Source organism: Aphelocoma coerulescens, chromosome 20, assembly GCF_041296385.1.
Source record: "Aphelocoma coerulescens isolate FSJ_1873_10779 chromosome 20, UR_Acoe_1.0, whole genome shotgun sequence".
In the NCBI taxonomy this organism is placed as follows: Eukaryota; Metazoa; Chordata; class Aves; order Passeriformes; family Corvidae; genus Aphelocoma; species Aphelocoma coerulescens.
In genome coordinates, this window is record NC_091033.1 from 14,735,119 (window position 1) to 14,761,364 (window position 26,246).

At 44.8% G+C, this 26,246-nt stretch overlaps 1 protein-coding gene across 4 annotated transcripts in view; it reads left to right on the top strand.

Moving 5' to 3' along the window:
• The window catches only part of ATP9A (ATPase phospholipid transporting 9A (putative)), a 54,994-nt gene that overhangs the window by 20,296 nt on the left and 8,452 nt on the right, over positions 1-26,246 (top strand). For 3 of the 4 annotated variants that reach the window (XM_069033842.1, XM_069033840.1, XM_069033844.1), the window contains 21 exons: positions 1,244-1,302; positions 2,160-2,211; positions 2,770-2,864; positions 3,197-3,277; positions 3,469-3,544; positions 5,599-5,675; positions 6,272-6,432; positions 7,117-7,259; positions 8,006-8,118; positions 9,450-9,662; positions 14,459-14,620; positions 17,985-18,077; positions 18,988-19,071; positions 19,967-20,137; positions 21,903-22,001; positions 22,254-22,343; positions 22,431-22,575; positions 23,073-23,137; positions 23,889-24,044; positions 24,396-24,460; positions 25,247-25,355. In XM_069033842.1, the coding sequence (XP_068889943.1) occupies positions 1,244-1,302; positions 2,160-2,211; positions 2,770-2,864; positions 3,197-3,277; positions 3,469-3,544; positions 5,599-5,675; positions 6,272-6,432; positions 7,117-7,259; positions 8,006-8,118; positions 9,450-9,662; positions 14,459-14,620; positions 17,985-18,077; positions 18,988-19,071; positions 19,967-20,137; positions 21,903-22,001; positions 22,254-22,343; positions 22,431-22,575; positions 23,073-23,137; positions 23,889-24,044; positions 24,396-24,460; positions 25,247-25,355 (2,309 nt within the window). The remainder of the gene's footprint in view (positions 1-1,243; positions 1,303-2,159; positions 2,212-2,769; positions 2,865-3,196; positions 3,278-3,468; positions 3,545-5,598; positions 5,676-6,271; positions 6,433-7,116; positions 7,260-8,005; positions 8,119-9,449; positions 9,663-14,458; positions 14,621-17,984; positions 18,078-18,987; positions 19,072-19,966; positions 20,138-21,902; positions 22,002-22,253; positions 22,344-22,430; positions 22,576-23,072; positions 23,138-23,888; positions 24,045-24,395; positions 24,461-25,246; positions 25,356-26,246) is intronic. The other variant, XM_069033841.1, reaches the window with a different exon arrangement.

A 26,246-nucleotide genomic window follows, 5' to 3' on the forward strand; every position in this document is an offset into this window, starting at 1 on the left:
AACTCCAGAATCCATGAAAGACCTATGAGATATTTGTGAAATGGGCCATGACTGCTTATAATTTGTAGGAATAATTACAGCATGCAAGGAAGTCTGCATTTATTAGCAGCAGTGGTGAAGCATGTTGTTAAGCACACAGTGTGTCACCAAAGCAGCAGGCTGCCCCCAGCCCAGAATGGCTTTCATTGTTAATTTGGAGCAGAAACTCTGAAGCATATCCTGAGAAGGATGCTAATGAAGGGACTGCCAGTAGTAAAATCCCAGTGACCTTTGTGCTTTGTGCTAATTTCTACTCCCCCTCCCTTCCCCCTTCTGCTTTCCCCCAGAGCTGCTATCTGGCCAGTTAGCCCATGAATTTTGAGGTACAGTAGGAGTGTTGTCTGTGCCAGGGGGAGCTCCACGTGCCTCACCCACTTCCACTCAAATCACAGCAGATTAAAGAGGCTTTTGTTGAAATACAACAGACATGTAGAGGCAGGGTTCAAATTAACTGATTATAAATCACTAGTTAGTCTGAAAAGCCAAATCTAGAGCTGGCTAATGACTTGAAATTACTAGCCAATTGTTAAATTAATCCCCTGTTTTAGAGCAACTGGGAAATGTTTGACAGCTGCACAGGAATAAATATTTACATGATTTCTGTAGGACCTGTTGTCTGCAGGGCTCGCTTGGCCAGGTCCAGCAAGAGGCAAAGGAGAGGTGGCAGAGCTGAGCCAGAAACTGGAGCTGCGGCAGGGGAGGAAATGAGCCTGGATTTTAGATGGGCCCATTATGCTTTCAGCTTCCAGGGCTTGGCTTGAGAGTCAAGCTTTACATTTTCAGGTGCCTAAGGAAAAGGAGTTGGGTTTGATGGTTCCCTGCTGTAACTTTCTGTTCTTGCTCTGTCATTTGCCTGATGCTGAAAGTATTTTTGAATTCATGAGTTAAGCAGTACCAAAGAAAGAGTTTAAGGAGTTGTTTCAGAGTTATCATTAGGGGGCAGCTGGGGGTTTCTGCATCCAGGGCTGAGGTCTGGAGGTGTTACATGAGGGGCTTTCAGCCCTTTTTGGGAGACCCACACCATAGTGGGAGTAGTGGGCTCAGGAAGTCTTTACAGGGCAGCGTTGCCCAATTCCTGTGGTGGAAACATTTCCCATTTTCCCCCACCATAGTGCAGTGGAAGGGAGGGAGGGAAGGAGCACCCCACAGCACCCCTGAGCCCTGTCCTGCTCTGCTCTAACACACTGACACCTTTCCTTTGCAGGGACTGTGAAGGTGAAGAGTTCTAACATACAAGTCGGCGACCTCATCATTGTTGAAAAGGTTTGTCTTTATATTCATCTTTCCTGTGTAAGGTACTTTTATTTTACAGGACCTTAGAAATGAAATTTTTTAAATTCATGCATATCTTACAATAGGCTTAGAATGTCAGGTGTTGAACACAGGTTAAAGTATTTTATCACGTGTCAGGGTTCCCCACACCACCAATGGCATCATTATCTTTACAAATGAGGGCAAATCAGTAGGCATGCACCTATAACCTCATTTTTCTACTTAAACTACAGCAAGATAAAGAGCCTCCCTATCCTTTCTCTGACTGTTGGACACAAGTTAAATACCTGATATGAATGCAGCATCCAGGTGTTTGTTTGGGTATAAACACTGCAGTTTTGGGAGACCCAGTGATCCATTTGTAGGCACTGGTACACACAGGTATATTTCCCCCTTTGTACAAATTTTTATGTGGCTTTCTTTATCCACTGAGTTTATGTTTTTCCCACACACTCTCTGCAAGCAGCTGTGACCTCTAAAGCCATTAGTATGAAAATAGTGCGAAAAGAGAAAATTGGTAGCTGCAGATTACAGATACAACCTTTGTGCTAACATGGGACTCCTTGAAAGGAAACCAGCATTAGTTTAAGATTTCTTCATACTTCTAGAATTACTCTCCAGCCCTTTTGTAAACCTAACCCTTGGGTCTGGTCAGTGGGAGCTGGCACCAGTTATTATCCTGCACTTGGAATTCTGCAGGGAAGCGAGTTCAGGATTCAAAGCAAACTGAATCCCAAGCTGACAAAGGAATCCTCTTTGTGCCTTTGCTGCTCTCAGTGGGGCTGGGGAAGGCGCTGCACACGCGTGCAGGGCTGGGTGCACAATAATGGCCTTTCTTCTCCTCCCAGAACCAGAGGGTCCCTGCTGACATGATCTTCCTGAGGACGTCGGAGAAGAATGGTAAACATCTGGAACCAATTGTCAAAATAGCCATTAACCTTTCACTGGTTGTTTAGAGAAAATTATCTTTTGGAAATGTGAAAGGAATAGATAATAGTAAAATTTTAGAGAGAGAGAGAGAACTCAAGTGGTTTTATGGACCACCACTTCTCAGGATGTTATACTCTTGTTTTGTTTGCTAATCAAAGGATGTAGGGGGTTGAGTCCAGGGTAAATGAATCTGGTTGCATTTTAGATACAAATCATTTTACTTGCTGTTCAGGTTTGTTTTGTTAAGTGTGGGATAAGGAAATATTTGATCAGAAGGATTAGAAAACAGATAAATGGTGACATTTCAAGTGTCTTAAAAAGTATAGCCCAGAGAATTCTGGCCTAGTGGAAGGAAAGGAATGTGGTGCAGGAATGTCATCCTTTCACTATTAATAAATGTGAATCAGACGCTGTTTCCAGAGAAGGAAGGATATGCATATCCTAGAGGGGAAGCCATCCCATGAGTTATCTGTAGATGTGCCTAGGGCAGGTGTGGAAGGATCCCTGACTGCTGTTGCCCATCCCCAGGGTCCTGCTTCCTTCGCACGGACCAGCTGGATGGGGAGACGGACTGGAAGCTGCGGCTGCCTGTCACCTGCACCCAGCGCCTGCCCACGGCTTCCGTAAGCTCCTGCCTGCAAATTCTGTGCTTGGGAACTCTGGGCATGTTTTACCTGAAAATGTGTGGGTGCTGCAGTCCCTGGCTGTTTTCAGGCTGCAATTTCTTTTATGGGGCACGGACACCTAATAAGTCCCAGGAGTCTCTCAGGTGCCACCCCAGGAAATCCCCCTCAGTGAACTGCTAGCCCAGGTGTGTTTTCTGTTGGACTCTTGGGCTGCAGTAGGTAGCATGGTTTAGAATTGCCTTCCCTTGATAAGTAACTCTTGCCCAAGTATTCTGTTAAAACTTTAGTACACTGCTAAGCTGTGGCTGACTTCTCTGTCTGTTTGATAGGACCTACTGCAAGTCCGCTCCTATGTCTATGCAGAAGAACCCAATATTGACATACACAACTTCGTGGGGACCTTCACCAGGGTGAGTCTGCTGGCATGTGCTTGAAATCAACCAGAAATCCACAGGGTTTATGAAAATTCTCCATCCCATCAGAAATCCCTCTGCCAACTCTCCCAGCAGCCCTCTCCAAACACCTCTGTGGGACTCTTGTCATCCTCTGCTCTTTTGCATTCCTGACAAGTATGTTTATTTTTCTCTTTATCCCGTTGTAGGAGGACAGTGATCCTCCAGTAAATGAAAGTTTAAGCATAGAAAACACCCTGTGGGCCAGCACAGTGATTGCATCAGGTAAGGTGGAGATCCATGTAAAATTGTTTTTAAGGGAATATGTTAACAATTTTTAAAGGTATTTCTGTGATGGAATAATAATTCTGTCAGTTGGAGAAATTAGCGGTTGGAATGAGGTTACCCCTTGTCCTGACACCTCTGGGGAGCTGAGCTGACATCTAATTGCCTCTTGGACATTCCTAGATGAGAAAGAAGTGGAGTGGCCTTTGGGGCCCTTCTTTAGCATCCAGGACCAGAATAGCACTTAATTGCTTTCCACATTGACATCCTAATCTGTAACAGAAATGGTGTCAAATGGATTCTGGTAAGAGAAGCTAAGATGAAAGATTTCCAGGTAAGTGCTTCCATTGAGTTTGTCCTATATACTCTTAAAAAAGGAAAAAAAATCAAGTCTTTGACAGATTTTGACTCCTATATACGATAAACTCCCAAGGCCTGAGATTAATCAATGCCCCCTTGTAGAGGCTTGTCAAAGTGAAAGCCTTGTTCCTCTCCTGCCCAGTGTGTTTGCAGAGTTTGCTGGGCAGTAGCTGGAAGAGAGTGGAATTCTGGAGTCCAGTTCTGGAATTAAAGTTGTCAAATGGAGAGACTTGACAGTGCATTTGCAAATATAATTTCAAAGGATTTATGCAATTGAGTCTGTTTGAAATGGCCATAAACCAACTAGAAACACTTTTTTTACAGATCAATGTGTCTTCAAGCTTTTTCTAGTCCCGGCATGTGCTTCCTCTCATTTTGACTGACCTATCAATACAATACCCAGTTTTGTTTCTCCTGTGGTAATAATAAATAGCCTGTCATAGGTTGTTTCTGTTAGAAGAAAATGTGGATATTATTTTTCTTCTGCTGGGAGCTGTGGTGCCATCTCACTGGGGCAGGCCCTGTAAGATGAGGCAGAGCAATGTGCCTTTCTCCATCTGCTGTAGCAGGGCTGGGTCTGACTCTGACTGTTTGCAGTGGATTTGGAGTAGCTGTGCCATCTGCTGATTTGAATTGTGATGATCTTACCACCACCTGCCATCTGGCTCCAGGCATTTGTTGTTGTTTTTGGGGGTGTTTTTTTAAAGGAATGTTGCTCAGCATATTTTTAGAAACCACCTCTCTTGAATCAGTCTTATTTAAAAATAAGTCACTTGCAGCTTGTTAAAACTTTGATCATTAATGAGAGCAGGGGAATAGTAGAGTATAAAGTAGCAATGTATTGGCAGTAGTGCTTTTTTTAGAGTTAGTTTTCTCCGTTTTTACAGACTCCTAACACTTGGCAATAGCAGCTTTTAAACTGTTGATGCTAGATGGCTTTTTCTTCGTGGCATTTTGCAAAGTCTTTAAGAGAAAACCCATAGAAACCCAGTAGTTTATGGTGCTAAACTGAATTATGTTTCTGCAAGAAGAAAATGGAGAACTTTGTTGCTCTCAGCTCTTTAGCAACTGTCGGACAGAGCATTAAAATCCACGGATGGGCTCCCAGCAGCTCCATCTGTTACAGGAAAGTAGGAGTTGCTATGATTCACTTTGTGGTAGGAGCAGTATTTAGATAAACACTTAAAGTAAATTGTAGATTTTAAAATAAGGTAATTCTGTCTTTGAGCCCTGGAACTCATTGAATTTGCTCTGATTGTATCAACCTTTGCCAATGAGTAACCATAGCCAGAGCTGGTTTAATTTTGACACACAATGAAGGACCACTGTCTGGTGGAAGGCAGCACCAAAGTGGGATTCCAAGGGGTGGGAGGACATCCAAGCAATCCTCCATTCCCTACCAACTTTTATTTATAGTGTGGAGAGACAAGTGGCATCAAAAGGGGGCCAGGGAAAGTAGAGCAAAGCTGGCTGCTCTTCCCATGAGCTGATGGGGTCTGTGATGCTGCATCAAGTCCAACCCTGTGACTGAAGAATTACTGACTGGAGGATGTTTCCTGTTCCAGTCTGTGTTTCCATAGGTGTTGTGTTGCAGATACCAGCTTTTTGAATTTCTTGTTGCTTCTGAAATTAACCTGCTAAGAATCCTTTCTACCTGACAAGTATTTTTATAGCAAAAACCTTTGTGTGTGCAGGCACTGTGGTGGGAGTTGTCCTCTACACTGGAAGGGAACTGCGCAGTGTGATGAACACTTCCAACCCAAGAAGTAAGGTACGGTGAAGAAACAGGCTTATCATAAATAATAAGGGTCAGAAATGGATAATTTCTTTAAAGAAGATCTTCCAAATGCTCTATGTACACACTATAGGGACAACCTCATAGGAATAATTAATATTTTCCAGCCTGTGATATAAGATAGTTGCCATAACAGAAGCTATTTCTCCTTTTTTTTTTGATCCTATTATACATGTGTCTTCTCACTTTTTTAAGATTGTCAAAAACATTGTTTCATATGTTCATAATGGGGCAGTCCCAGTTAGAATACAAAGGCTTATTTTGCTGCATTCTTCTGTTGTGGCAAAGCTAAGACACAGTGCAGGGGTGTTTACACAGTCTGCAGCTTTTGGCAGCGTGAGTCCTCTCACACCTCTGCATGCTCTGCTGTGCTTCTCAGGGATGGAAATATCATTTAATAAGCTGGCAAGAGCATTGCTTATAAATTTAAATATGTTTGTAGTGTTTTAAAAGAAGCTGACTGGTGGGGAATGGCTCTTTGGATAGAATGGCAGTTCATTTCCTTTGTGAATATTGTGCTGAGCTGACATCTTCATCTGTGTGCTTGAAATCTTTCTCTCCTACTGTTCTAGATTGGCCTTTTTGATTTGGAGGTGAACTGTCTCACCAAGATCCTCTTTGGGGCTCTCGTGGTGGTGTCCCTGGTCATGGTGGCCCTTCAGCACTTTGCAGGCCGTTGGTACCTCCAGATCATCAGATTCCTCCTGCTGTTCTCAAACATCATTCCCATTAGGTAAGGGGACAGCTGTTAATGCTGCCCAGCAAAATGCTGCCTGCTCGGTGTGTTCCTCCCTACCCGTTCCTCATTTCATGGCTAAGCAAGTCTAGAAGTGGAAATGAAGTTACTGTTCAAATGTAAGAATTGCTTTGTTGTTCTGCTGAATTTGTTCAATTTATGAACCCATTTACTGGCTCAGGCTGTGGATTAGGCATTTAAAGCCCCTTCTCTCAGTGTTTGGACTGCCTGGTTACTTTGATTAGAACAGAGCAAAAAATAGAAAAGGAGGGTTATTTATACAGCATATAGTGTAATAAATTTAGAGGTGAAAGAAACTTTAATATTAAATTATACTGTATTAGTAGATTAGTAACTTACTTTGGGTGCAGGACTGGGATTCATTTCAGTTCCATCTTTAATCTGCTCTCTGGTATCCATCACTGTCCTTACTCTGTGTCCACCTTCCCCTCAAATCCTATCTCATTGTAATTTTGTCATCTGTCTTTGCATTACAGTGTAATTACATTTGCCACTGGAGCACTAACTTTGAATAAACTTCTCCTGAAGCCCCGCTTTGGCATCTCATATTCACTGTGGAACTCATGTCCTTCCATTGCACTGGGGCACTTCACAAGGATTTTTTCCAAAGTTTACCTAGTGATAATTTTCATTTTCCTTTTTCCCTTTCCTCCTGCATAGTTTACGTGTGAATCTGGACATGGGGAAGATTGTGTACAGCTGGGTGATCCGCAGAGATTCCAAAATCCCTGGCACTGTGGTTCGGTCCAGCACTATCCCTGAGCAGCTGGGGAGGATATCCTATTTGCTTACAGACAAAACAGGTACTGGTGCAGAAAATACAGTTTTGAGTCATGGTATGTTGTTGTTTGGATTTTGGTATGTTTTTGGCCAGGAGAAGAGGGTAATGTGAGATTTCTTTGGACTGGAAGAAATACACAATTCCTGTCACTTTGTCAATATGATTGAATAAATTTTTGAACAAAAGTTCTGCTTTTTTTTTTTGTTCTGAATGCACTGTAAGTAAGGTAGGACAGGAATATTATACTACTTGAAGGAACACTTAAAGCAATTAAAACAAAAGCTGAGGGTAAAAATAAAATTAAAAGCAACTTTTTAGAGCTAGTTTTTCAAAGCCAGGTTAAGATAACTTACATATATGGGCAGAAACTGTCTGCTGCTGTCCTTACACTTTTGAACCTGGGCTTGAATTGAAGGCCTGAGCTGTAATGAAGAGCTTGGTCTGACATAAAATCCTGGTCCCGCTGAAGTAGTGTCCAATTTTTTTTGGTTCCAGTGGGACCAGAACTATGCTTGCAGCTCCTGCTGGCATTGACTGTGGGGTGAATCTCATGCTTCTTTATGCACCCCCACTTCCCAGGAGAATCATCCCTCAGGTTTGTTAATACTGGGGTTTTTTGCCGGCCTCGGCTGTGCCGGGAGCGGTGCAGTGGCCAGTTCAGCTTCAGGCCCAAATTCAGGTTTCTCTGCGTTTGGGGCACAGCAAGGACAGGAGGTGTGCTGGGGAATGGGGGTGTCGTTCCCACTGCAAGGTGCTGCCTTTTCCCAGGGACGCTCACCCAGAATGAGATGGTTTTCAAGAGACTCCACCTGGGAACGGTCGCGTACGGCCTGGACTCCATGGACGAGGTGCAGAGCCACATATTCAGCATTTACACACAGGTACAATTAGCTGCACTCACTGACTCTCTGTTCCCAAAAGTTTTCCTCATCACTGGGCTAATGGGGAATTAATATGGTAGGGATCTGCTTATGAACTACTTTTGGCAAAGTGTGAAGGTCATTGGATGCTTAATGCATAAATTGCTCGTTACATTCTGTAGGTTGTTTCACATCACATGCAAGTGTAAGTGTGTGCCTGTGTCTTGTTGCTGAGGTCTGAGTCTAAAATAATGTTTATTTAGATATCCAGCTATGTCTTTCCTTTCTCCTTCCTAGCATTTGAGTCTTCTCTTGGTGTTGAGACCCTTAAATTACTGAACTGTACTAAAAAAACAGTCCAACAAAAAACCCCCCAGATCACAAACCTCCAAACTTCAGATCTACTTGCCTTCATTTTATACTCAGTCTCTGGACAAAACTTGACTACTGGTTAATTATTTGCCAAATCCAATATTTGTCAGGAACATTTGGGTGACTGACTAGTCCAGTGTGTGAGCAGTGACTGAGTGCACTTCAGCTCAGGGTTTGCTGTTGGATTTTGGCAGCAGTGCTGATGAGCAGTGATACTAAATTTGAAGATCTTATGGGTCCTAATCACTAGTGTGGAAAATAACATATGGAATTACCCTGGTGAGGGATATGTCTCATAAAACTTTTATAATTACCACGTGAGATTCCTTATAATGAGAAGCATTTGCTGGCAATGATTCATTTTGAACTGTAGTTCTTATTCTTTGCTCTTATTTTTACCATCTTGTGGCCTTTGACCTGGAAGTGAAACTTTTGTCCTCTTGACACTAAAGGTTAACAGAGCAGGAAACTGGATCACTGTGTGTCCCTTCTTCAACTGGGATAATTTAGTAATTGTGCAATTATCTGAAGACTCTCATTCTGATACTAAAAATAGTATTAAAAATTAAATGAATGTAATTAAGATTTTCTAGTTCCATACAAGTCATCTGTTTTGTGTTTTCACCAGTTATATTCTCTTGCACAAGAAACCCAAGTGACTTTAAATTTTCCAAGCCACTGGTCTTTTGCGGGGTAAAAAAATGGTTTCTCTTTTTTGAGGTGTGTGTGTCACCCTTTGGTGGATCTGCAGAAAGGGGCTTTTTCTTGGTGTGCCATCCAAAACTTCGGTAAATCTTTCGGGGCCCTTCGGGAGCGATGCTAAAGGAGCTGGGTTGCACTGGGGTGCTCCCAGGGGTGGTGGCTCGTTTCTGGGGACACGAGCCTGCACAGCCGCTCCGGTCTTCGCTGAAGTAAAAACTTGCTTTCAATACTACTTTTTCCCAAGAAAACACTGTATCCTGGTTTCTTTTGTCCCCCAGCAGCCGCAGGACCCCCCGGCCGTGAAGGGGCTGTCGCTGGCCACCAAGGTGCGGCGCACGATGAGCAGCCGCGTGCACGAGGCGGTGAAGGCCATCGCGCTGTGCCACAACGTCACCCCCGTGTACGAGTCCAACGGCGTCACCGACCAGGCCGAGGCCGAGCGCCACTACGAGGACTCCTGCAGGGTGTACCAGGCCTCCAGCCCCGACGAGGTCAGTGCAGGGCCATCGAATCGTCCATGTGACCTTGCTGGCTGCTGGAAAACCCCACAGTTATTTGGGGAAAGTGCTCCAGTTTAGTGAAGGGGATAATATTTTAATGCATTTGTTGCTCTGATAAGCCGTGAATAGACCATAAGTGCCCTCTCAGCTGTTCAGCCTCTCTGCCTGAAGCTCCAGACTGGTATCTGGCTGCTGTACCAGCCTCTGCATCACAGAATTTTGCTCTTGTTTCTGCACCTTTTGTCCAGGGTATATTTTTCATTTCAATGCCATGAATCCCTTTGACCATGTTTGGTAAATTTTGAGCAATCTTACCTTGTCTGGGGGAGGACAGCTTGTGGAAGAGGGTTGGAATGCTCACACAGTTTAGCTCTGCGAGGTGTTTGACCTTCCAGACCAGTGAAAAGCTGTAAATCACTGTAACCACAGCACATCCCACGTGCAGGTGCACAGAGCCAGTGCCCAGGTTAATTCTGGGCGGGGAGTGAAGTGCACAGGTTTGTTTGAGAGCAAAGCTGCCAGTCCTCTGCCAGCACCCAGTGCAGCCAGGGCTGTGCAGGTGGCACAATGGGGAGAAGCTTTAGAGCTCTCCAGAGACTCACTGGAGACTTTTACTGAGCATCTGAGAGATCAGGTTCAATACAGGACTTACAGTTTAAGTGCTGTTTGCCACCCCCTGAAAAATTTGGGAAATGTAATTATAGTGTTGTTTCCTTCTGTGACAAAGATGGGAGGAATAAAATGTGGCTTCATGTACTGGTTATGCTTCTTGGATACATCTTTTAGTGCAACAGAAGTAACACACTTTGCTCTCTATTAATTTGTACAATTACATTTGCTCTGTGCTGGTGAGACACTGAAGTGTGAGACTTCCCCTGAGAATCCCACTGAGAGAGTATGAGATCAGATCACCCTTTTGACCACATTCAAAAGGTTCTTCCATTTATTGCCTGAAACAAACCAGCTTTGCCTCTGATAATCACCTTTCCACCTTTGCCATCAGAGAAGAAGCTGGTTTGCCTCATTGTCAGAGAAATGCTTTGCATGGAATTAAATGCACTTGTTGGAAGCCCAGCTGTGTGAGGATTTTGGGACTGTTGTGCTACTGAAAGACTGGCACAGAGCTGCTTTTCACACTTACATACATTCAAAATATTCCCTAGGGTGTTTTTCTCCCAAAGTAGGCAGTTCATTCACTTTGTACAGTGTTCTCCTCTGTGCATTATGCAAAAGCTGCATTTCTGCTGTGCCCCCTCCGTGGCTGTGGCTGCAGTGAGGTGCCAGCAGCAGCTCCTCCCTGGGCAGGGTGTGGGTGTCCTGTCCCAGGCATGGGCTGGGGCAGCGTTTGCTTCCCTGCTCCCCTCCTCTAGAATGTGCTGCTCTCCCTGAAAAGGGGGCGTACAGAAAGAGGTGCCTTTGCACTGAAATGAGTTCGGAATGATTTCCAGATGGTAATTTTTGTGATCTGCGTCTAAGTTGGTGGGGTTTTTTTCTCCTAAAGCGTTTACAGGCTGTTTTTGCACAGATCTTGGTTTATTTACATATGTACTGTGGTATATAGTGAAGTCAGTGATTTTTCTTTTACTCTTTATACTGTTTTGTCTTTAAAATATTTACACAGCAATTTTCCTGAAATACCCAGGGGATATTGTTTATTTGTTTTACTATAGGATGATAACTAATCTGTCCAAGATTATTGTTTAAATTATTTTTTCCTTTCTTGTGATATCTTGAGTAGAGAATTACAGCAGGTTCAGAAATCAGATAGGCTTTGCTGCGCTGAAGAAATTTTTTCTGTAGGTCTTATATATACAAATATTATTTAGCTCTGCTCTGTATGTCATCCTAGAGGGTACAAAATGCAGGAGCTACACAAGTGGAGTCCTTGAGAAGGGAGTAATGCTGTTAAATAACATTCCCTGTAGGGGAATGGCTTTGGACTCCTGTTAAAACCAGCCTTTGAAATCCTATATCAATAAAATATTGCCATGGCAGGGAAGGTCAGTTTATGAAATGAGTACAAAAACTTGTATTCTCTTTACTTTAACAGCAAGGGTAATTTCTACCAGTTGGCATAGGATTCATTTCCTGTAACAGAAAGCAGGATTTCCTAAATTTGTTTCCTGTGCACACTGCCATTTAGAAGTCTTGAAGTATCTTTATTCAGATATCAGTTACAGCCTTGGGGCTCTGCGAGCCAGTTGTCAGTTGCAGCCATACAGTAACTAACAGGGGAAATGAAATAGATATAATCTGATCAGAGATAAGAGTGCCTGGGATTCCTGGGCAAACAGTCTTTAACCCTGACAACGGCGGCAGCTGCCAGGACATGAAAGGGTGTGGGATCAATTGGTCCCTGCCTGCTGTCTGCCTGCCTAGGCAACCTAAAGGGGACCCTGCAGAGCAGCTCATGGCACAGAAGGATCAATTTGTCTCTTTAGAATGAAATTTATTAGTCGATATCCACTTCAGTGGTGGCTTGGGTAATTTAATTGTCGGAGAGAGCAAAGTTTGAGGATGCTGTGCTGAGCTGCTGGGGCTGCTGTGCTTTGAAATGCTCAGATCTGTGTCAGACCTGGCCCGGTCTGAGCTGCAAAATGCTGGCAGAGGCTTTATTGATTTCCCTCATCAGTGAGCATGGGCTCCCTTGAAGGTGTTTGAGGCATTTCAAGCCTGCTTTTAATTCTCCTTCTTCTAAGTTGTAAATATACTTTTGCATCCTGAATATTTCTCATCGTTTGGCTGTGGCTGAGAGCACCCGAGGTGTCTGTGAAAGGAGATGCTTTAACAGGCTGAGCTGGGAGCAGAGGGTTGTACCTCCAGGCATTTGGAGCTCACCAACATGGGCAGAAGAACAGCCAGGGCTGCACTCACTGAACATCACGTAGCATCATGCTGGGAATAACTCCCAATAATTATTTATTAACCAGAGTATCAGAAAGCCAAGCTCCATCTCTGGGAGGCTGCTAGGAGGATTATCTAACTGCACACTTTAATGCACTGTGGATGGCTTGAGGAAACTTTCGAGACAGATAAGCTTGAAAGAGCCTTTGATTTGTTGTAATCTTTGTGAGTAAGCCTGCACAAACTTATTAATATTAAGCCAAATATTGATTCAAATTGATTTAAAGGTCTTTCGAGGCAAAGCCAACTCAATTACATTTTTTTTTAATCTGACAATTTAAGACTACTTTATGAAAAGTTTGGTTTAGGTTCTCTTTTAAGCCCGATTTTGGGATGAAAAGGAGCTGAGTTCACTGAAGATTCTCCAGTTATTCCCAATTGTATCAATTCATTAGTAAAATCTAGACTCAGTGCAAGTATTTACAGGTTCTAATTTTATTTGTATCTCTTGTATGTGATTTTCCAAAATAAATTTCATTTTTAACTGAGGTATTTGTGGTTGCTTGAGGCAGTAGAGGCAGAACCTGAAAGGCAGAAGGGATAATTAACCTTCCAAGTCGACAGCAACCCTGTGCCCAGCACTCTTGTGCCATTGAAAATATCACTGTAAAACACTTCCAGTATTTCAAATCTGTTTAGGGAAAGTATCCCTTGATCTTTTCTGGAGGCCAGTGATAGATGGGCTCATGTCAGCTGCTGCTCCATCTGTTACTGCCCAGACAGCCTCTGCAGTTAAATCCCAGCAAGCTCAGCCTGAGATGGATGTGTCAGCTGAGCTGGGCACTCTGGGGCATTCTCAGGGAAGCAAAATGCAGACTTTGGTCTTCTGGCATGGCTCTGCTTGCAGTCGAGTGGGAGCTTGTAGAGAGCTCATTTTTGTAGGTCCCTAAATAGTAGAGGCTGCAATCAAAACGATGCCCACTTCAGTTAAACCTTGAACAATCTGGGGGCTGTTTTGGGGGTTTTGGTTTGGTTTTTGGTTTTTTTTTAATCTTTAGGGAGAAGGGTTCTCTGCTAAGAAGTGTCTGAGCCAGCCCTCAGCTGTCTTGCTGATCACTGCAAAATTGTTGAAATTTGTTGTTGAGCTGTTACTACTGAACACATAGAGAACAACACAGAGCTCGTTTTGTTTGGGTTTTTTTAAAATGAATTTTTTTATGTGCTGCATTAGTGTTTCTGGCTTTGAAACTGTAAATCCAGGGTGAATGCATCATTTTGAATTCTTAATTTCATAGACAGCGAGCTGAGAAGTGGCACTTTCCAAAAGTAACTGTAAAGGGATTTCCCTGATGTGCCCGAGGAGGTTTGGGCACCCCAGGGCTGGGTGGAGGATTCCTGTGCCTGCCCTTGCTGAGGGTTGTCCTTTGGAACAAAATCATGGAATCATTTAGGTTGGAAAAGCCCTCCCAGCCCATCAAGTCCCAGCTGTGCCCCATGCCCACCTTGTCCCCAGCCCAGAGCCCTGAGTGCCACATCCAGGCCTACCTTGGGCACCTCCAGGGATGGGGACTCCAAACCTCCCTGGGCAGCTCCTGCCAAGGCCTGAGCACCCTTTCCATGGAGAAATTCCTGGTGTCCAGTGGAACGGGGCAGTCGAAGGCAGGGAGGTGACCACCTCCTGCTGAGGGTGTGGGACAGTGCCATAGCTGCCTCAGACATGAGCTGGGCTGCCCAAACCCCGAAAATACTGACAGGAAGTGTCTGAATCGGGAAAAAAACCTCTAGGGAGAGCCATGGAGGAGCACCTGTGTTTATCAGTGGATCTGTTTGATAGCACCATTAATGACTAATGAATTAACGACCGATGAATTCTCTGCAGCCCCCTGCTACCCCTTCCCTCGGGAGGTGTGGCAGGACCCCTCACCGTGTCCTTCTCCTCTCAGGTGGCCCTGGTGCAGTGGACAGAGAGCGTGGGTTTGACTCTGGTGGGCAGAGACCAGTCCTCAGTGCAGCTGAGGAGCCCGGGGGGGCACATCCTCAACTTCACCATCCTGCAGATCTTCCCCTTCACCTACGAGAGCAAGCGCATGGGCATCATCGTGCGGGTAAGGGCTGCGGGCGGGGCAGTCCCACCTCGGGCAGCCTGGGAGGGAGCCAGGGCTCACCTGGGCCGGCCTCCCTGCTCAGAGGTGTCACCCAGAGCCCACGGCACAGGAGGGCATCCAGGCGGGGCTGGGGTATCAGCAGTCAGCGCGATCCACATCCTCCCTGGGCACCACACAAAGTGAAACACTTGGAAGACTTTGGAGTATGAAAACATGCCCAAGAGCAGGGGTGCCAGTGGAAGTGGGCTGAGAGGCTGAGCTGGTACAAAGTAATCACTGTGTTAAATCTGGGGATTTAGAGATCCGTGGAATGCATTGAACGTACACTGAGTGTTCCCACAAATATCTTGTGCTGCAGAGGATACCTGCAACAAGTGCAGTGTGTACCCAGTTCAGTACAGCAAGTGTAAATTCTTCAAATTAATTACTTTTATAATGAAAATTATGTGGAGACTTCAGGCAATCTTTTCAAGAGTTAGAATAAAAATATTATCAATAGAAGAGGGAGGACTGAAGAACCTCTCTCCCCAGTGCTTTTACTGCAAGTGCAAGCTTTTGATGAAATCAAAGCCAGGGTGAGCTTCATTAAATTGTCTGTATATGCTCAACAGAAGGGAATGCCCTGAAATTTTCGTATCATGAGTGTAACAGTGCTCTCTTTGATTTTAAGCTTATTCCTTTTAAATTACCTATTATTTATCTTCTCCCCCACTAGAAACAAAAAGGTTTCTAGTTTGTATTTCTCTATTTAGATTTTGCTGTTTGTATTGTAGGCAAAACCAGCAAAACTCCCACTTGTGGTCAGTGGGAGTAACATCAGGCCTAGATCCTGACTGTAAATACCTTTAAAGAAGCATTGGTCCCTCTCTGTTGTCTTTATTTTGTAGCCATTCAGCTTCTCTAAGCCACTAAAATCATCTCCCTGTGTGCCCTGTGCAGAATTAGGGTTGACTAGCAAATGTTGACTGCCTGGGTGTTGCTTTGCCATGTTTCTGTATACTCCAAAATAACATCTTCAAGCAGGGTTATAATTTCCATTTTTAAAAAAATTATAAATAGGTAGTCATCAAGTAGAATGTGCTTTAATTAAACATGTGAGTGCATGTGTAGGCACTCCATTTGGTTAGATCCACAACTTGAAGGGAGTTCACCTTTCCAGTGCATCTCCTAAACTGTGCTGCTTGTTTAAAAAATAGAAGTAGGGGAGGGAGAGCGGCATGAAGTACCCAGAAGAAAATACACAGGGAGGGAGATGCAGCTGCACTCAGCACTGCAGTGAGCAGAACCCAAAGGGGAATGTTTCTGCTCACCTGTGCAGGTACTGCCTGTCCTTAGAAGCTGCAGTTTTCTGGCTGCTGGGAGCCCATGTGAGAATTTTGCAGGCTTCCTGCACAGCCTGGGGACAGAGTGTGAGCAGTGGTTCCTGTGTCCAGCCCAGCAGGGCTGTCCCTGCAGGCACCATCTCCACAGCACATCCTGGCTGCTCTGGCCCCTAGGAAAAGATCTCCTTCAACACGTAACTTCTAGTAAATAAAGCAATAGTTAATAGCGAAAATGAGTCGCAGATGTTGCCTGGTTTGGGATATTTTTGCAATATCTGAGTGTTTCCTTGCACTCAGCTGTTATTTCTGTACCTGATTATTTCAGTTCTAAGAAATCCTGTTCTACCCAAGCAGCCTCCTCACCATAGTGTGCACTGACTTATCTTGCCCTTTGAAGAAGGCCTGTTTGTTTGACCACAATATTTTCCATTCTTCGTTTTCTTAGTGTTTTTTTTTCCCCTTACCCATGTGGAATGATCTTTGTTGTAGAGCAGAGATAGTGCTATTGTCATATCTGGAATTGAAAGGAGCCTTTGAACCGTGGCCAGAGGCAGACCATTGTGGAAAAAGATGCTTCTCCAAAACAGTATAACTGGCAAATCTGTGTGTAGATTTATAGAATGATCTTGCCATGATCTGAGAACGCACTAACCTCCTCCTGAACTCGGGCAGAGGAAATGACTAATGCAAGGAGATAGCTGATACAGTATTTATATTGGACAAAAAGTCTAAACTATCTTAAGCCAGTTCTGCAGCACGGGAAGTGCAGTCTTTATTCAGTTTCCTACAGAGATGTTGTTAGACACTCTTTAATCAAATAATTTCATAGATAAACCTTTACCTTTGGCTGCTGCCAGAAGTGGTGTGTTTTATTTAAGCAGATTCTGGTTGTTTTGGAGGAGTGACACCCGTTTTCCTCTGGGATGTGTATCAGTGTGTGAGGATTGGCTGGATGTTCCAGGACACTTAGGCTTAATCATGAGCATCTTCCTTGTGAATATCTCTGTGAGCTTGGCAATTATATTCAGTAAAGGAGCTTTGTTATCCTTGGCTAATTATTAATTTCCTTATCCAAGACACTTCTTTCTTTGCAGTTTCAGTATCCACTTCAGGTGCTACTTTTTGCCCTTTTTTTTGCTATGGATTCAAACTCTGTTTTGCCAGTGCCATGGGACATGGGGCTTTTAACCTATTCATGTGTGAGAACCTCCACTGCTAATTTCTGTCATGGTGGAACAGTCTGACCCACATATTAGTGAGAGAATGAACAAGTGTCCACTCTTTCATTTCTTTTTTTTCCCTAAAGTACTTTGCCCCCTTCATTCACAGCTGTTTGTTTCAGACCTTCCTGGGCTTTTTGGTTTTGCGTTTCAAGTTTGTTTTCCTCCCATCCCTGGTGGCTGTCTTGGTTTACAGAGCAGTTTGTTCCTTACTCATTGTTTTGTCTCCTTTGAGGAAATTGCCAGCGTTTCCATTAGCTTGTAATTCTCATAGCTGTGGCCTCCTTAGGTATCTAGCTGACTTTTAAATTTGTAGTAATGCAAATATGCTTTGCTTGCAGCCTATAAACTCCTTGAATCAGGTAAGGCAGGCAGCAACTTAAGCTTTCTGTGGCAAGCATGAGCTTTAATTCTGCTTATTCCATATAGTGTAACAGAGCAGGTAAATTAGAGTGATTTTGACTCTCTTCAGCTTTGTGCATCTGTTTTGTTGTTTCAGGTAAGTGAAAATCAAGTTTCAAGGTGAGGGCTTGAGGTTGTTCTGGACTCACAGGCAGTCAGGGCTGGCAGGGGTCTGTCTGTGTGGAGATGCTGATTAAAAAGCTGATCCTCCTTGTCTAAAGCATTAATTCCTGCTGCAAGGACCTGAGTTGCAATTGAATAGGCATCTCCTTCTGGCCCTGAGACAAGAAGTGGCCCTTCACCTGACCCAGAGCAGACAGTTCTGTGGCTGCTGTGCTGAGAATTCGTCACTCAGTTTGCTGAGGGCCCTCCAAATCTGTTGATGTTGTCCCAGCTTAGGCTGCTGTGTTTGCTCTGCAGGATGAATCCACAGGAGAGATCACGTTCTACATGAAGGGGGCAGATGTGGTGATGGCTGGCATCGTGCAGTACAACGACTGGCTGGAGGAGGAGGTACGGGAGGGCTGCTACTGCTTCTCTCTGCCAGGCAAAGCCTGGCACTGCAGCAGGGGGGACCTAACTGCTAAAATACCTGCAAGCCAGAAGGTCACTGATCTTGGCAATTCATTGGATTAGTCCTCAGCCAAATAGATCCACAGTAACAAGGAAGTCAGTGGCAGTTCAGCATGTTTAATGCGGGATAAGTCCTGTACATAAAACGGGTTTTGCTCAAAACTGATTGACACTCACCACATTTGTCCTGGGATTGATTCTGTGCTTGGATCTATTTTAGCCTGTAAGGTCTAATTTCAGAAGTATATTTGGCAGCTTTGTACTGGAGTGTGTTTGTCAGGTTAGCATTAATGGTGGCACAGAGTTCACGGAATACCAGAATGGTTTGGATTGGGAAGGACCTTAAAGCCCATCCCATCCCACCCCTGCCATGGGCAGGGACACCTTCCACTGTCCCAGATTGCTCCAAGCCCCGTCCAACCTGGCCCTGGACACTACCAGGGATGGAGCATCCTCAGCAGTAGCTTTAGTTACTGATTCTCTGGTCTTCAGAGAAATAATTATAACTTGGTCTTACATTAAAGAGCCAAAGATGTGAAGTCTACAAATCACAGGCTTGTGCCCTTTTTTACTTAGAGAAAATTTAATCAATGGGATTGTTTCTGTCACTCTGGTATAGCAGAGAGGGCATTTTTCTTCCTGATCAGTGGGATAGGTCACAAACCATTGCAGATCCCCTCTTTCGAGTTTATCCTACACTTTATCAGATCTTATAGACTCACTGGGGTTGCTCAAATGGGATGATTATTTTCTTAACCTGCTATCTTACACTGCCATCTCCACCCTGCTGTGCATAAACCATTTCAGTGGAGATGGAGTTGATGGTTTACAATGTGATCCTTCCTTGCAGTGTGGTAACATGGCTCGGGAAGGCCTGAGGGTTCTTGTTGTGGCCAAGAAATCTCTGACGGAAGAGCAGTATCAAGACTTTGAAGTAAGTTTTTATTTGGGTTTTTTCCTTTGTTTTTAAACAAACAATCACTGAAGTGATTCTCACAAAGCTCTTGTGATAATGCTGCCTCTTGTCTCCCAACTGTCTGCTAGAATTGTTGTTCTAAAATGTCTTGATATTCTTAATCAGTTCCTTTCAAGTGATAGGTATGAAGTGGGTATCCCAGCCAAGACCCTCCCAAGCAGTTCCTGAATCCTGCCTTATAATCTCTTGTGGTTATAAATTCTGCAAATTCTCATCATTTGTTAGACAAGTTTGGGAAATGTGTTGGATTTTAATTTCCATTGTTGCGTTCTGACATCCAGGGAAGCTGCAAACAACCAGAATACAACCCAGACAGATCCCTGGAAACACGGGCTCCACGTGTGGGGTTTGGGTCTCTCCCCAGGGCACTGACTGGCTTAGCCAGGCAGGCAGAATGGGAAGGGGAACTGTTCAGTTGATGCAGAGATGTGGTAGTGGAGCTGCTCAGGATTCTCTGGTGCCATTTTTTCTAGAAGTGTTGCCTGTGGTGGGAGGGAGCTGCTTGCAGGCTCTCTGCAGGTGCCACTCCAGCAGCTGCCTTTGTGTACCCAAGGTCATGCTGTGCCCTGTCCTGCCCACCAGCAGCAGCAACAACCCCCTGAAGCACTTTCCACCTTACTCTGTGACAGGCACCTCATGTCCACCAGCCCTTGCAGGTTCCATCTCTAATCATGGGATCACAGAGTGGCCTGGGTTGGCAGGGACCTTAAAGACTGTGTGTTTCCAAGCTGTGCACAGGACCACGTTTCCCTAGACCAGGTGGAAGGCCACAGAGGGAGGTTAACTGCTTCACCCTGGAGCTGGTCAGCCCTGTGTGCCCCAAAGGCAGGCTGACCGTGCTGTCTGTCCCCAGGCACGCTACGTCCAGGCCAAGCTGAGCGTGCACGACCGCTCCCTCAAGGTGGCCACGGTCATCGAGAGCCTGGAGATGGAGATGGAGCTGCTGTGTCTCACTGGGGTGGAGGATCAGCTGCAGACAGACGTCAGGCCCACGCTGGAGACGCTGAGGAACGCTGGCATCAAGGTCTGCCTAGCCCAGGGGTGCTCCAGCAGCAGCCCTGAGACCCTCTGGAGTGCGTGGCACTGTCGCACGGGCAGTAAATTAAGGGAGCTGGGGGCCCTGTCCGGCCTTTAACCATTGCTTTGGGAACAGAACATGCTGCAAGGAGCAAATGGTAACACATGAGTCACCTCTTGTGCTTTTCATCCCCTCACACGCTCTGGCTCCTCCTGCAGAGAAAGGAATCTTTCTCTGTGGGCACAGGGGGGGTGCAACAGGAGACGTTGGGGCAATTTTTCTTTTGGGGAGTTGCATGAAACAAGGCAGGTTTGGATGCGTTGGCTTTGTGGTGCCTGAACCCCGTGCTGGGCTTGGAGCTGTGGATATCCACGTTTTCAGTAGCCACTAGAGGGGAGTCTGAGCCAAGAGAATCAGGGACTGGATGGTTCTTTTTCCAGCTTTCTGGGCTCCAGCATCTCTGACTCCACACCTACAGCCTTAGCTGTGCTCAGCAGTGAGGGAGCTGCTGTGGTGCCTGCATAGGTTCTCTCTCTGAAAACTTTGTCAGCCTTGCAAAATGGAAAAAATGGATTAAACATTCAGATTTGGGTAAGAAAAGTAGGTGGAAGGTCCTGGTTGTGGTTTCTCTGCTTTAAGTCGCAAAGTGGGCAAAAATCTGAAGCCCTGCTGTGAATACAAATCAGGGCTGTATGTTTGGGGGTTAGGTAGGAAGTGGAATTCAAGGCTTGGGACAAACTTCCAAAAGTGCTTTTTGTTTGGAGCCATCCCTGTAAACAGCAGAGGCTACAGCAGAGAAGTGAGAGCAGAGGAATCAGAGTTCCTTAGTGATGTTGTAGTCCTGGCCCAGCACTCCAAAGGGGTTTCCTTCTTTCCTTTCTCCCCACCTTGGCTGGAGCTGGTGTGGGATGTGCTGAGCACTCCTTGCACTGCAGTGTTCATCAGGGCACTGCACACGAGGAGTAAATCCAGAGTGAAGGGGGTCTCTCAATTCATGACAGGGACCATCTTGTTAACATCAAATCTCTTTCCAACCTCAGAATATTAAACAAATAATTGAGTCTTTGTGTGGGTTTTTTTTGTTGATGTTTTGGGATTTTTCTTGAGGTTTTTGTATTTTTCATTAAATATTCTTGGGCAGTGTCTTGAAAGAATAAAATCACCAGTGGAAAAAACCAAACTCACTGTGATATATTTACACTGGAGAAGGAATTCCCAGCCATTGCTGCTGACATTGCTTTCCAACTCCCTCCCCTCACCAGCACTAAATAAAAGGAGCAGTGTAGATTTAAAAAAAAAAAAAAATCTAAAAAAAACCCCTCAACCAAGTTAGTGTGTTCCAGACGTACACATCAGCACTGAGCTAACCCCAGTTGCATCATCCACATTTCTGGCTGGGCCAGGAGGGATCTTTCTGCAGCAGGGCCCGGTTGAGAAATGGCTGGGGAGGGACACATTAACACACAAATACACATTTTTTTTTAGCTTGCATTTTGTGGGTTTATCAGCAGAATCTTGAAATATTGCAGGTGGGAAAAATGTTACACGGTGTTTGTAACTTCCTTTGTGTCTCAGCCTCTTTAAGAGCTTTGCTTTCTTTCACGTGTGAGAATTTTCTTGTGTGTTTTAAAATAGGGGTTTTTTAGAAGAATAATTTGTATGTGTGTTTTAACAGTCCTTTTATAAGCCTGAAGTGGCAGGTGGTACTTGCAGAGGTCCTGCAGACGTGGTTGTTAAGCTTTATTTAATACGTGAAGTGTTTGGATTTTAGGTGTGGATGCTGACAGGGGATAAGCTGGAGACAGCCACGTGTACAGCCAAGAACGCGCATCTGGTGACACGGACACAGGACATCCATATATTCAGACTAGTGAGTAACACCCACAGACCCCTCTCTCAGGGGGCCCACACTCTGGGACAGGAGGGGTGTGAGATCACAGCTGTTTTCCAGCAGGATATTTTTATTCTTTTGACCCAGCTTTCTACCCTACCCCAAGTTTTTGTTTCTGTGACTGCATGCCCTAACTCAGTTTCCTGGCCGTGTTACCTTTGCTCCCCTGGGACTCTTTGTTGCTCTGTCACTCCAGTGAAGCACACCTTGCTCACTTCCATCCTCCCCCAGGTGACAAACCGAGGAGAAGCCCACCTGGAGCTGAACGCCTTCCGCCGCAAGCACGACTGCGCCCTGGTCATCTCGGGGGACTCGCTGGAGGTAGGGACAGCCCCAGAGCCTGGGCTGGAGAAACCCTCCTGCCCAGAGAGCAGGCTGTAAATCAGGTGTGTGCTGTGTGTCAATCAGGTGTGCCTGAAGTACTACGAGTACGAGTTCATGGAGCTGGCGTGCCAGTGCCCCGCTGTCGTGTGCTGCCGCTGCGCCCCCACGCAGAAAGCCCAGATCGTGAGGCTGCTCCAGGAGAGGACGGGCAAACTCACCTGTGCCGTGGGTAAGTGACCAGCTGGGGAGAGGTGACCACGCAGGATGGCACCTGCAATTTCTTCTTTTAGAGTGAACAGTCTCACATCATCTCACAGCACCTGGAAATGCTGATTTAGGGAGCGGTGGTTTTGTGGGACGATTGCGAAGATGGAATTTTGCACGTGGAAATTCAGTGCCAAACTCCTCATAACCCTTTCAGGTGGCGTCTTTGCAAAACAGAGCTTGAACCTGACCAGGTGAAGTGCCACTGTTAATCTGAGAGCTTTGTTTCAGCATTGTAGATATAATGGTACCACCTACAAGCAAGATAAATCGATCACTGACCTGGGAGTCTATTGAAACAAACTTAAGAACTTAAATTCATGATTTCTATTTAAACTCTTGCTCTTGTTGATTGGGTTGAGCATTTCTTGTAATATTACTGCGTGGTGCAGATGACTTTGGTGGGGTTGCAGGTTGCCCCTGTTGCTTAACGCTCAGTTTTGTTTGTGCTCTGCCCTGCAGGTGATGGAGGGAATGATGTTAGCATGATTCAGGAGGCTGACTGTGGTGTTGGAGTTGAAGGAAAGGTGAGATTACCTCATGTTTCATGAGAATTTCTGTGGCCAGTTTTCAAGCAACTCTTAAATGAATCCTCAGAAATTTGTGCAAGAAAGGGAACAAGCTCCCACAAGAATCATCATCAGACTGGTAGCCCTCTCATGAGAAATAATTTGGCTATAAAGGAGACTACTGTAAAAGGGAGTTAAAATTCATTATTTGGTTCTTGGCAGAATCCCTGAATTTGGACCCTCATGTTAGTTTGGGGGGTTTTAGATGCTCCAAATGCTGGAGTTATAATTATACTGATAAGATATACCCTACGTGCACAATTAAATACTGTTCGTGTTAGTTTGCAAAACAAAATTTGGGTTGGAAGTCTGATTCCTGCATGTGGAGCTGTGTGGAGCTGCAGGGCTGGATTGGCAGCAGCAGACAGACTCTGCTTTCAGTGAGCCACAATTGAGTGAACTTTTGAGACAGATAATTTGTGTTCAGCATTGACTTGATAGGAGTGTCATGTTAATGTGTGTGGTGAATCAGAATCCAGAGGTTGCTTAGAATTGGAGGCCAAGGTTCAAATGGAAATTCTCCTCATATTTTTGCTCTTTGCTTAAAATCCACAGTGGAAGGAGAAGTGCTGAGGCAATACTCTCCCCCACCTAACATACTGCAAATATTCCTGGAAATTCTGTCAGTGATAACTCAATAATAACATGATATTCTTTGTTTCCAGTACTGAAGTGATCTCACTGTGCTCTTCCTTGCTCTTGTTCCCAGGAAGGGAAGCAGGCATCGCTGGCAGCCGATTTCTCCATCACTCAGTTCAAGCACCTGGGTCGTTTGCTCATGGTCCATGGAAGGAACAGCTACAAGAGGTCTGCAGCCCTCAGCCAGTTTGTGATCCACAGGAGCCTCTGCATCAGCACCATGCAGGTAAAGGGGCTGCCAGGAGGGGGTTTCCAAAGAGAGGTGGAGAAGCCAAATCGTAAAGGAAAGGTCCTGTGCCTCATTTTGGATGCCATCATTTCTTGTCCTGAAAATTTTCATGGGTTAGGACTTGAGGTTGTTACTTCAATATGAAAACACACGAGAAAGTTCATGGTATTGGACAAATACCAGCAGCAGCTCCAAAGGAATAAAAAGGGTTGATATTCCATTAGTCTGTCTTCATTTCAGGAATTTGGAGAACCCACTGCAAGAATGTTGCAGTTTGAACAGAGTGTATTTTTAAGCTGTACTTTTACTGCAGTTTCTTAGTGCTTAAAAAGCTCATTTCTTTTCTAGGCTGTTTTCTCATCAGTGTTTTACTTTGCTTCGGTTCCTCTCTACCAAGGCTTCCTCATCATTGGGTAAGAGGTCACTTTTTACTGGTAATGAGGAAAGCCTCTGCACAATGAACACTTCTGGGCTGATTAACATGCAAGCCATGCACATCCCCACTCTGTTACAGCTGCTTCAGGGGATGGCTGTGAGCCTTGTCCCCTTCCTGCTCCTCTGCTCTGAGCAGTCAGTGCAGACACTTCCAGAAACCTTTCCAGCAGGATGGTTTGTCACATTTGTGAAGCAGCCCGTCCTCCAGGAATGTTCCTTTGATCCCAGTAAAAGCAGAGGGAAGTTGTGCTGGGCTGGTGTCTGCACAGCAGTGAGAGGCAGTGCCCTGCTCCTGGCAGTGTCAGGGAGAGAGACAACCCAACCTCTACAATAGGAGGAGTCAGTTCCTGTCCAAAACCTGTCTAAAACAGGGCATTGCAGCTGTAATCCCTCTATGACTTCTTGCACTTCTTACACTTTTGAGTACATAATTTAAAAAACCCAGCAAATTCATCTCCATTCCCTTGTGATGCAAACAGAGTCAAACCTGAGCTCTAGAGCAGACTTTGGGATGGGCACAGGTCAGTCCTTGGCTCCATTAATAACCCACTGCAGTACTTGAACCAGTCACCTGTGTTTGAGTATTCCTGATCAAAAGTCACTCAAAAAGCCAGCCTGATGGTTTTATCCTACCTGCAAAACTCTGCTGTGCTCCCTTTGCAAGTTTTTATAATGTGTGCATTATTTAGCACATAAATTTCTGGAGTCTGGCATTTGTTCATCTCCACCTGAAATAATTTACTGGTCTTCTGCCTTCCTCCCAGGTACTCCACAATTTACACCATGTTTCCTGTGTTTTCTCTTGTCCTGGACAAGGATGTGAAATCTGAAGTTGCAATGTTGTACCCAGAGCTCTACAAAGATCTTCTTAAGGTGTGGGAGACTTTTGTTTGTGTGTTTTGGTTTAAGGCAAGCTCCTCACCTTGATCTGAAACTTTAAGTGTGTAAAGTCACATATATTGTCAGGAGATCCAGAACTTTATCACGCATTTTCAAGCAAAATTCTGTTAAAGTCAAATTTAAATTAACAGATAGAAGCAGAATTCCTGAGAGTTGCTTATTGAATGCTACATGAACTGCAATTTATTAGAAACGGCTGGGGAAGTAGAAGTTCCATTCTGTGGGAAATTCTAGGGATTTAATATTACCAATTTGTTCCATAATAAAGGGAAAAGAGAAACTGTTGGGGATTTGTCACTGTCCTGAAGCCAGAAAAGGGAAGAGGGGAAGGGATATGCTCATTTGATGGAGGCAGGAGGTTATCCCAGAGTTTCTTCAGTAGAAATTTGACTTGAGCATGATCTAAAGGTTTGCTTGCTGTGCCATTTTTGTAGCTTTAGCATCTAAGTCAGGTCTTTCTCCTTAGACAAAGAGAACTTTATTTTATGTTTACCATAGAAATACCAGGAAGGTAAATCTTGTCTTAGGTTCCTTTGTAATTTTTTTTTCTTCCTCCCTGGAAAATGTTTTGAGTAACTGGGGTATGCAGCCTGGGAACATCTTTCTTAATTGAAGGAAAGGGTGGACTGAGTCTTCACCAGATTCTTTCCCTCAAGGATTCCTGTTTAACAGATACTCTCAGAAGCACAGCCTGTTTTTCCAGAGCCTCAATAAGCCTCCATCTGGTTTCACTTGTATGTTGTCTCTTATGTCATAAACCACTAATTCTTCAACCATCCTTAGGCCTGGTCTAAACATAGGGGGTTTTGTGCTGGTATGGCTGTGTTGGCTGGAGATGGTTTTTTTTAAATCTATCTGCCTTCA